The 12,070-nt window shown below is 36.1% G+C and overlaps 1 protein-coding gene across 2 annotated transcripts; it reads right to left on the bottom strand.

Moving 5' to 3' along the window:
* Positions 1-206: 206 nt before the first annotated feature.
* Positions 207-11,745, bottom strand: LOC149209890 (formate dehydrogenase 1, mitochondrial-like). Of its 2 annotated transcripts, XM_089394332.1 has the most exons (4): positions 11,588-11,724; positions 11,317-11,442; positions 2,240-2,418; positions 207-648 (listed from the first exon to the last, which is right to left on the bottom strand). In XM_089394332.1, the coding sequence occupies exons 2-4, from the start codon at positions 11,429-11,431 to the stop codon at positions 451-453; spliced, it is 492 nt and encodes a 163-aa protein (XP_089250458.1). In that variant the 5' UTR covers positions 11,432-11,442; positions 11,588-11,724; the 3' UTR covers positions 207-450. The 2 variants fall into 2 exon arrangements, with proteins under 2 accessions (XP_089250458.1, XP_089250457.1); XM_089394331.1 differs by lacking the exon at positions 11,317-11,442 and having other exon boundaries at positions 2,240-2,449; positions 11,588-11,745.
* Positions 11,746-12,070: the final 325 nt, after the last annotated feature.

A 12,070-nucleotide genomic window follows, 5' to 3' on the forward strand; every position in this document is an offset into this window, starting at 1 on the left:
TTATATAGAGTATATTTTTCTTTACATATATGACCCCATTTATAGATTCATAGTGAAATATATGATAGTTTCTAAATATCATTAAAGCAGATATCACAATTCAAAATCATTTGTAAAGAAATTTAAGAGAAATTGACCACATCCATCCAAAAAAATAACAATGTGTCATTAACAATTTTCAAAACATGTATAAAATAGCAACATAATACTAATAAAATCAGTATTATTTTTAATCAAAACAAGTAAAATTCAAATATGATTAACAAATCAAAATATTTCATGAATATCGTTATTCTACGATAAATTAACAACATACATAAATCAAACTCATCGTATGATTACAAAATCAAAATGTCTCATTGATATAGGGTAAATTCACAACACCCATCTAAACATAACAATGTCATTCTACACAATAATTTCTTCATAAAAAACAATGCATGTGCATGCCTAGCTACCACCACCAAGATCATCCTCATGATCATCTTGACCATCCTCATTACTCTGATCCACATCATCACCAACACCGCAACTATCATCATCATCTCCTCCTTCACCACCATCATCCTCATCCTCATCCTCATCATCTCCTGATATATGTTGAACATAATTTGGATCATCGTCTTGGCAATCATTACCTATAGCATTCTGACAAAAAAAATCAATATTACATGTTAGTATTAATTACATAACACAACGCATGTTTTTGTTATACAATGTTAACCATAAAATGAGGTAAGATATACTAGCATTTGCACCAGATGTTGCAAAGGAAACGCCGTAAGGCATAAATTGAAAAATACAAATACAACAAAAGAATACTTTGATAAAGAATAAAAATATATTGAATGCTCAAATCAATGCCCCATTAACTGGAAGCATTTAGTAGACATATCTATCAACATTAGGATTATACACAATGATCAAGAAATTTTCCATATACAAACAACAACTTCCACAACAACCTTTTGTCGCATCCACATTTTAAGAAATGCCTTGGAACGTGATCAAAATCTTCCATATTGCCTTTTTCATTATGCAGATAAATCTTCCATATTGCTATTTTCATCATGAATATTGTTAGTTCATTGTTGTAAAGTGTTAGTGTGTTAAATTCAATACTATAAGTTCGACAAGTGAAAAACATTCCTCAATTAGCATAATATACATTTTTCTCTCACCGTGTATTTTTCAGTCAAAGAGCACAAGTAACATATTAACATGTATTTTCCCTTCATTATTTTCATCATAGAGCCAAGAAATCTACGCCTTATCTATAAAGTAACAAAAACATTTTGAAATAAGTTTAATATTTCAAGCCATTGTCTAACCTATAAAGTAACAAAAACTTTTTGAAATAAATTTAATATTTTAAGCAATTGACTAACCTACTTTAATAATTGAAAAATTCTCAAAGATGAATTATACTCCATAATAAGAGAGCCAACATTGGAGCCCATACTTTCACTAAAACCAAAAGAAACACAACCACTTGTTAAGAAGAAATTCAAGTAATAATAATAAAACAAAAATAATAAACATTAAATTATAAAATGGTATTTCCAACACACAAGTATAAATATACATGCTCTATGTCCATTGTTAGATTAAATGGGTGTGGAGAAAATTAGTAGAGAACCCAAAATTGTATTTCTAATTAGGATGGGTGGAGAAATGCTTTAAATGCGGGTTGTTGTCATTCTAATGAAACCCTTTGCAAAGGGGATGTTAAGATTCTGAGAGAAAAGCTAGGCTTGGTAGAGAACACCTTCCTTGTTAAACATTCCCCTACTGTAACCAAAAGGAAAGGGCAAGAGAAACAATAATTAGGTTTTTGTTCACAAGTTCTACAAAATATATAGGTGCTATTGATGTTTGAGTGAATAATGGGAGAGATTATTTATGAAATTGTGATAAGGCGCACCTAGTTTTGTCAGAAAGAGGCATATTAATGACAAGTACATCACATTTAGGTAGCATTTCGTCAAGATTTGTCTCCAATGTTGCTCCAGTTTCCTTTTCCAATTCGGGTCCAATAGAAAGACGGTCGTGGTAAAGAAGCTTACAATTGAAGGGTTGTACAAAGGAACGCAATTCAATTCAACATCATGTAATGTTTATTATTATTAGATTGAAATTTTGAAACAAACAACATGCATGCGTAATAATTATGGAGCACTGATTTTTGAAAAGAAGTTTGCAACATCATGAAGTAGTACTAGATCCTAAGAATGAATACCTTCAAACGCTTAAGTAGTTCTTTGCCAATACGCCCTGCACCAATAGAACCAATAGTTTTCCCTTCTAGATCATATGACCTGTAAGAAATTGCTGCCACTTTCCAATCACCCTCAACAATTTGCTTATATCCAGGCACAAAGTTTCGCATCAATATGAGAATGCGCATTAGCTCATCTTCTGCCACGGACACCACATTACTTTCGTTGATCTTCAACCAATGATGATACAAACAAATCAATGGAATTAAAAAATATATCCAATATAAATAAAATGCGTTTTTTTAAAAGTAACTCCTAAAGTGAGCAAAATAAAGTTAAAAAATATAACAATGACAATTGTGTAGTTAAAGTGTAACCAAAACAAAAATATATATACAACAATAGAATAAATAAAATGCGTTGTTTTAAAAGTAACTCCTAAAGTGAGAAAAAATAAAGTTAAAAAAATATAGCAATGACAATTGTGTAGTTTAAGTGTAACCAAAACAAATATATATATATATATATAGAATAAACCTATCAAGTGTGGATCAAGCAGTTTGTGTCGGATTTAGCCCATAAAATGTCATTTTCAAATTTAACAATAGAATAAACCTATCTAGTGTGGATCAAGTAGTTTGTGTTGGATTTAACTCATGAAATGTCATGTTCAAATTTAATGGAGAGGGGTCGATTTAATGGAGAGGGGTTGAGAGTGGGAGCCACTTGTGAAGGGTAAAAATTATTCTGTAAGGCACTTAGTGAGACAAAGCCTTGCACAAACCTATTGACAACATCCTACAATTAGACAAATCATTCTTCCATCAACCATTGGAGCTGATCTCAACCTAAACGTAGGTCACCGCGGTTAAAGAGAGGACATCATAACGAAACAACGAATTAAACATGGAACCGTCATTTCTAAAGGAAACAATGGTACCTAAAGCTATTCGAAACGTTCGAAGGAAGGAGCAAAATGTCATTTATAAGAAAATAGTAAACTTCGTCCACAACAACGCTACTTAGGGTGGAAATTGTTGGGAAAACCACCACAAGAAAGGAACAAAAAATGGGAAGGCTAGAAATGCAATTATCTTTGCCCTTGAAATGTCTGCTAAAAGGAGAGGAGAGTTCGAAGGAAATTAAAGAACTCAAAAGGCAGTCCTTGGAGTCATCATTGCCCGATTTGAGAGAGCTTCCATTTTTTGAAAGAGTTGTTTTACTTGCACCTCCCCTCTCCATTTTGTTAAAGAGTTGTTTCACTTGTTATGATATATATGAATGTTACAGTGTGCAGGAGTATGATTCAATTCCATACGAAAATACAAAACATCTGATAGGATTTCCTTATACCTCATAGGCAAACAACCATTGTCCCTTCTATAGATGAGCAGAATAAGTGCTTGGTTCTCTACACTAAATAAAGACAAAGTATAGTACTTATTGCTGACAAAATAGGATTTAAATCGCGGTTCAATTGCTTGACATTCAGCTGGTCACAGAATTGTAGAGTGCATAATCATAAGTGATGTTGCGAGCCTCATTGCTCAAAGTCTAAGGGTCTTGCGAGCCATAATCACAGCCATGTATGGCATATCTTGTGATTATTGCATTTTATGAGGTCAATTCTTGTGAAGACATTTCAGTTTATAATAAATTTTGAACCTCAACAGAGTTTTGGCAAGACCTGGCTGAGCTAGGACATCAAAAACACAGCTGATATGAATGACATAATCTAGCCTCAAGAGGGAGCCTCTTTTGTTTCATCACTCTAACAATCTATGAAGTGGTGGAAAGCATAACAACTTCCCCTTGAATATGACACCTAAACTGAGTACAAATCCTAAATGATGCAGCCCTTGGTGCATGTCTCTCAAAGTATCGATATTTCAAATGTTGAAAGCTCTTGTGCCCATTTGATATGCATTCGATTGCAGTTCCCCTGAAGAAAGAATCTTATAAAGGTGAGGCCATGGCCAATGTGTTAGCCATATCCATTAGAGTTGCCATTGCTTGACAACTTTAGTGTGATCAGTCCCACCATGATTCACATGGGCTTCTACTCAACACTGGCTGTTGCTATTGTAAGAGTCTTCAAGCTCGTTGAACCCATAGTATTGATAAGTGTATTCTTTGGGTCTCTGGTTTTCAAATTCTGCCTATGTTTTCCTCTCGGTATCATTATTTCAAATGCTGAAAGCTCTAATTCCCATTGTTGTGTATTTGATTGTGGTTTCCCTGAAGAAAGAAGCTTATAAAGGTGAGCCCGAGGCCAATATGTTGGCCATATCCATTGGAGTTACTATTTCAGCTTATGGGGAGGCCAAGATGAATGCATGGGAGGTGATTCTCCAGTTAAGTGCAGTTGCATGTGAGACTACCCAATTGGTTCTCATACAAATTCCACGAACATCAAAAGGGATTAAGTTGAATCCCATCACATCTTTGTTGCTCCTTGTTGCCTTGTTTTTCTCAGCACCCCCTGGGCCTTAGTAGAATACCCATTTCTGATAATCAGGGTCTCTTCCTTTGATTTGGATTACATGACATTTCTGCTTGTGCCTTGGCTCTTAATCTTGCAGTGTTTCTTCTGATAGGAAAGACTTCAGCCTTGACTATGAATGTTGCTGGTCTTGTCAAGGACTGGCTGCTCATAACATAATCTTTGTCTGTAATAAATGAAAAGGTTACAGTCATAAACTTGAGTGGGTGTGGACTGGCTTTTCTGGCTGTCTGTTACTATAATCATTTGAAACTTCAAGCTCTCAAGTCCAATGACAACCAACCAAAGTACCTCAGCAGTGCAGCTGATGCCAATGATGAAGGAGAAGGTTTGATAATGACGAGTGGGAGATCCTCAATCAGAGATTCAGAACCAGTAGAGAAAAATCAAACTCAAGCTTCATGATTAGGTATTTAGATCATTAATATTGTCTTGTGCTAGAGATTACTGTTCTTGGATTGGCTCCTCTATGCCCAGATCTATTTGCAGGGAACAGGCCAGTCATTCACAGTGAAGAAGATAATGACAAGATTAGTGTATAATGATGGACAGGATGGTGCCATGGTGCCAACCTAAATTTCAAGTAAGGAGACATCTGTTCATCAATTTGTCAAGAAGCATGGCCTACAATTCAATTGCTCTAAGCCTATCACTTCTTCCACCTGTCAAATAAATTGTTTCCTGTTTGTTTAGTTGACTATGGTTCTAATAAATATACTATTGTTTGATGTAAAAAGACAAAGCAAAACAAAAAATATGGAAAGTTGTGACCCCATTTTCTAACTACAAATTGAAATCGGATTACCATAGTGACCACCTCTGCTTATTGGAATCAAAAAGGGGGTGGGTTATGCACAATCCTCCGTATCATTTGCTATTACCAGAGATAATTAAAGCCACCCTAAACTCAAGTCTTAACTATGCTGATAAGTGAATAAGTGCTTGGTTCTCTACACTAAATAAAGACAAAGTATAGTACTTATTGCTGACAAAATAGGATTTAAATCGCGGTTCAATTGCTTGACATTCAGCTGGTCACAGAATTGTAGAGTGCATAAAGTTATAATTCCAACAGATACCTACCAAATTTTAGGCAAAATTAACTGGAAAATATACCCAAAAAAAAAACTAAAATGTAAAACAATTAAACTATGCTTATGTTTGGACATGAAGCTATATAACAGCTACATGTACCCTAGTGGATATATACATGATTTGGACTTTTATTGTTTGGTCAGCAAAAAGAATTTCTTCAGGGGACGTCTTCCTGACTCTGCCATTTTGTCATATCTTCTTTTAATAATAATATTTCAACAGTTTTCTATAATAATCTTATTATCTTATTTATATTTCTACAATGTGTTTTTTTGTTATTCTTTCTTTATTTTGGAAGTTTCTCAGCACAGTCATTACTCCCATGACGCAGTAGAACACATAATTACTATCACTCAAGCAGATGAACCATAAAGCTTTCAACAATGACTGTGCAAATACCAAGAACATTTGACAGTATTCCATTGCATACATTAATTGGATAACTTGTACATGACAAGAAAACCCATGTACATACTACAAATTAATGTATAACTTGTACATTACAAGAAAACCCATGTAGATGACTTGTCAAGCCAAAAAAGCAGCTAGGTTTAAAGCCAATAGGTTCACTAAAATGAAAATTTCCAAACTCATGGACTTTGCAGAGGTATCTTCGAGAAACATAAACACAATACCCTTCTCTGTAGCTACTACGCCAACAAGAGAAAGTTGAAACGTTTCCCAAAGGTCACAAGCAGTTATGTCAGATAAGAATAGAAAACTCACAGGTAAAGAAGAGTTTAAAGGCTATAAAAAGATGGAGACAACTCCGTACGTTATATGTCCATCGTAATGCTCTTTCAAGCTAGAATAGGCTCCAGGTCTGTTAGTAAAAGGCAAGAGACCAGCTAAAGGCAACAGGGGCTGATGGAAGCTTTCATTGGTTCTCTAGGCAAATCCATCAATGATATAAGTGTGAGGCATAGGAACCAGTAGACAATTGTAAAAATAAAAATCACAATCATAGCACTGTACCTAAGTCAAAGGTATAGTTGTAAGTTACTGTACACCGTTTTCCAAAAATAAACTAAAAATTTCAAGAAACTATTCATATCCTGATTAAAAGAAATGGCAAGCTACAATTTCTCATTTAGAAAAACATTCCAAAAATGTATCAATTAATGACTAAGGATACAAAAAAAATGTTCCAAAAGTTGTTAGGAAAGCTTTCTTGGGATTTGGCTTGTCTGGAGCAGGAAACATGGGCTGCATATATCTTTTTTTGTAACTGCCTAATGTAAGACATTTTGAAAGGGAGATTCAAGATGCTTCATCAAGGGGCTTGAAATTTTTCATGTATGGCCATTTTGAAAGGGAGATTCAAGCTCGAGGGGCTTCTAAACATCATGGTGGGCCTCTTCATATTTGCAGTCAATCTCCATTGTTCATTTCATGAAGCTTCAAGTGCCTAGAAATTCAAACCTATGTTATCACTGTAATTGGTTCTTACTGTTTTCGGATCAAAGGCACGAGTCTCTTTGTTTGTGGAATTTGATACATCTTCGGATCTTCCTCTAAATCAACGGCCTCATATAAAATATCTGGGCTTCCAATAGATTCTGATATCGGGTAGTGATCGTTAAAACTGTGGGCTGGGATTTCTCCATTAAAACACATTGAAGATGCATCAGAAATTCCAACCCGAGGTGAAGGTCTAATAGAAGACCTAGGAACTGTGGAAGAAGCCAAAAAAGAAACACGGCAACTAAATTGCTATGTTACAGATTACCTCAATATAAATGAGGATCTTCTAACACTTGCCCAGCGGAAAGAGGAGGAGGTAATTTTGAAGCTTAAGAGTTTTATTTTGAAGGATTATTTTTATTAGCATCAATGGTAGAATACATCATGTATTAAGCCCTTTTATACACGTTGCAGATGAGCTCTTTAGCTGAAAGAGTGGAAGGCTTGCAGATGGTACTTTCCAAGAATACAGAGGATAATATCATTATGGGTGGAACATTGAGAGCTCTTAGAGTCGAAATGGCTGATCTCAGACAGCAACATCTGATACTTAGGCAGCATTATGATGTTACTCAAATGAAGCTTAGGAATAGTGAATAGTAAACCATGGGCTTGCTTCAAGGCAATATGAAAGTACTGGTAGGGTGAAATAGGATGAAGCTCTAGAAGCCTGGAATCTAATTCAACAAACACAGAATCTCGCAGGGCATTATTTGTTCTTGATGCACTATTTGCTAGAGAACATTTGGTGCACATGATCCACAAAATCCCACAACCCTGATGCAGAAACTCTGCAGGGATGCAGGATTGACAACCTTAATGATAATCTGTTAAACTAGAATAAAAGAAAATTTTATAAGCACAAGGCACTTGTATCGTTCTCTTTCTTAAGAGAGAATCTGGTTCAAGATCATTTTCCTCCTTTTAACAAGTGCTCAATAGATTTCCTAGAATCAGAGGTCTGAAAAGAAAAAAACCAAGAGAAGAAATAGACGAGGCCCCAAAGCTAGTAATACCACTGGGATTCTGTAGAAGTTCAAAATGCAAACATGCAAATTAAATATAGGGTCTGTCAATGGTGTGAAAAAAAAACCAAAAAGAAAAACCATCTCCACGAGGTCTTAGATTATATGAAAGTCATCAAGATATAGAACTCATTCTCAAAGCAGAATGTGATTATGAAATTCATCTCTTTTCTTCCCCTTGAGCTTGTAACCAGTCGGCACTGTCCTGGTAGTGGTTCCCCTGAAATGAACACAAGGTGGATAAAACACTGGTCTAAGAAAACATGGATATTATACTAGGAAGTAAAGAAGATGGTATAGTAGCAGTTCTTTGTCAATGGAATGTACAGTTTAGCAACAGGTTATTTGGTACATAAAAGGCCTCTGTGTACCATTATCTCCTGCAGTCTTTTTTTCCCAATTGTATCCAACTTCGGGTCATCATGGTTTACGAACAAATTATAGATAAAGGAAAAGAAAGAAGAGAATATCTAAGAACAAAGAACATGGGAATGCATGCTACAAAACACTATTTTCATGAATTATGTAATTTCCCAAAAATGCCACGAAAGATAGGCAGCTCGTTCCATCACAGAATGTCAAGTTAGATTTATTTAAACCATAATAATGTAAAGATTTGAGCGTTTAGAACTTTTAGTCAATATGATGCATCATTTACTACAATCTTCCATCGTACTGAATACTGAGATGGAGATTGCAAAACGTGAAGAGTCGATGGGAAAGTTAACCCGAAAGTTAGCAGCCATTGTTGCAAACCAAGATTTGCTTTTTGCAGAAACTGAACACCTGCAAGTGCATAGACAATTGCAAAATGCCAACTACAAAAAGGTTGAAACTGAGGCTGAATTGATACATTCCAAAAATCTGATGAATGATTTGAAAGGGAAAATATGTCATATGCATGATGAAATGTGCAGACTAAGGGCCGAAAAGAGTGATATGATCAAGCAGAATATATTGCTTAAGCAAGCAGCAGAAGCTAAAGACCAGGTTATTCTAAACATCCGGAATGAGGCAACTGACTTGTGGCACAGAGTACAGGTTTTAGAAGATGAAGTCATGGAGAAAGAAGGTCAAATTTCTATATTAAAGGGATCATTCTCTGAAGAGTATTGGTATTAACAAAGCATAAGAGCATGGATTCACCATCAGATTGGCCTTTTCTGTCAGGATGTTAGTAGGAAGAGAAGGAGATACTTGTTTTTGACCGCTTGGTATTGCAAGTTTCAGGTTCAAGCACCCCTCTTGATCCATATGGAACTGAACAGAGAACTGCTCATCCTCTGCAGATTGATTTATAGTCATAGTACAGTGCTTGAGGACATTACATTACAACATCTCTACCACACTGAGCTTGCAAAAACAGTCTAACGATTACAGAGCCCTACAAGATATCCACTCGTGTCAAAAAGGATTTAAGCTTGTTTGCAGATATTTTTGAGCTTTCAACTGTTTAAGTTTTGGTGGCAATGAACTCGTTGAATTGAACTGAACCTTTCAGACTGCCCAAAAAGAAGTCACGTGAACATCAAAATTCTCAGTTAAACTGCCCTAAAAAACAACAAAAATGTCACATGGACATCAATAACATTCTCAGCGGAACAATTGTGTAGAGATCTATCTCGTATTATGATGCTGATCTGGGGAAACTCAGGTGTCAAAGGAAAGCGCTTGTAAGGGAGAAAAGAGATACCAGTCATTCAGGGAATTGACAGCATCGGAGAATATAACTCAATGCTTACAGAAAACCCATTCTCACTATGCCTTGAAAGGTTTGCAATGGCCTCTAATGCATAGTCACTGCTATAAGTTTGGCTGCCAGCACATGATGATACTCTCCTAAGTGTAACTGCTACTATTTCCCAACAAGTGTCTAAGTGCACTCTCCTAATCACTCCCTAGAATGATTGTTAGAATGATTGTTTAGCAGTTTAGTGAACAGGAAAAGGCCATTAGGGAAACTGGTGGATTGAATTTTCATTAAAGCCATCAAACAACTAAGTTACTAACAACTGGATCAATTGAGTGTAAAATATGGTTTCGTCTTAACCTCTGATATCAAAAACTTTGAGGTCTGGTCAATAAATTTGTGATTAATGTGGATATATGCAACACTAAAACGATATTCCCTCCACTCAAATACGAAACCAAGGGGAAGCGCGAAGAAACAGACCAATAATCAAAGAAGAATGCAATACCCCAATTATCGCAAAAACATTTGACTGTCACATCAATTATAGAACGCTAACAAACTTATGCAAACGAGGGAACTGGTTGCCACTAAATTATATTTGAGCTGAGGTATATATACATCAAGTACACACCAAATTGCCTTATCGGCCTCGGACAAAATAAAAGGGCAGGTTGCACACGGCTATTAGTAGCAGCAACTAAGGCTGGTTTAGTTTTCGGCTCTCAAAGAGCCCAATACTCAAGGTAATGACCTAAGTGGGCGTTGAATATTTCAATCCATCTTTTCTACTGCTTCCCCACCACCGTTCCTGACAACAGTTGCCGCGATGTTTCATAATTACTTAGTACTCAAAAGAAATATGAAAGTTTACAGGAGAGGCATATCACAGTATAAATGAAACAGTCTAGGTCGGTGGCAGTCGGAGTTGGCTTGTGAGAGTTTTGGGTAATTTTGAAAGCATAGATGCTCCTCTAATTGCTCAACTCTGCTTCTATATTAGTACAGATCCCGGATAACAGACCTTTTGCAGAGCTCGTTCAAGGAAGACCTTTAAAAACCAGCAAGTTCAAGTAAGAAATCCAAAAATTCAGTGCAGCTCATGAGGCATACGTCAATTGAGTTATCTCGGGCAGTAGAGTGGAATGGCATTTGTCAATTGAGTTATCTCGGGCAGTAGAGTGGAATGGCATTTGTCAATTGAGTTATCTCGGGTAGTACTGCTTACAACAGGAGAATGACAAGACCGTATAGCAGAGAGTTCAAAATCCGCATACATGATACAAACAAGGATTAGAAGAGTCTAAGAACAGTGCTCACTGTCTACAGAGCCAAGACGAATGCAGAAGAGTTCTTCCTTCAGTTCCCCATCTGAGAAATCAGTTGCATGCCAGACCCAAGTTTTATCACTACCTGCGTGCTCCTGAAGTGACATTGGGGAATGAACTGCAAGGCAAAAAGTTGAAATATGGCAAATTTTTCCAATCAAGAACTCTAAATAATTTCATTAGGACAAGGCGTAGAGGATTCATGACGGCGACAAGAAAATAATGGCGCTTTGCAATTTTAGCACTCTCTTGCAGAAAAATACCTTTTCTGAAATCGTTTTGACCACGAAGAAACGCAGATGAACTGTTGGAAGTCGTGCAGAGAGAGATCTGGTGGCTCGTGGATCGATTCTGGGGCAATGTTTATGCGATTGCAAACCATGATTGTTCATATGCGAGCTACTGAGCTCGTCGAGAGGGATACGCGCAATGGCGCCAAACTACCAAGAGGATTTGAATTTAAAGGCGGGATAGAATATCTACCGTCCGATCATGTTATCGACGGCCAATATATTTGTGTTTCAGTAAAACGGGAATTTGAAATATTATACATTTTATAGAATGTGAAATATTATACATTCTATTATTTAACCTGAATAATAGTTTTACTTTGGAAAAATAATTGGGCACATCAAATAAAATATTGATGCGACGGACATAGAACTCCGAAACAATAATGCACCCTTCTCTTACTCCAAAACAATAATGCACTCTTCTCTAGCGGATGTGTCAATGCTTTCTCTTAC

This window comes from Pinus tabuliformis, chromosome 1_2 (genome assembly GCF_031772625.1).
Source record: "Pinus tabuliformis cultivar Carrire ecotype Pingquan chromosome 1_2, CPIR1, whole genome shotgun sequence".
Taxonomy (NCBI): domain Eukaryota; kingdom Viridiplantae; phylum Streptophyta; class Pinopsida; order Pinales; family Pinaceae; genus Pinus; species Pinus tabuliformis.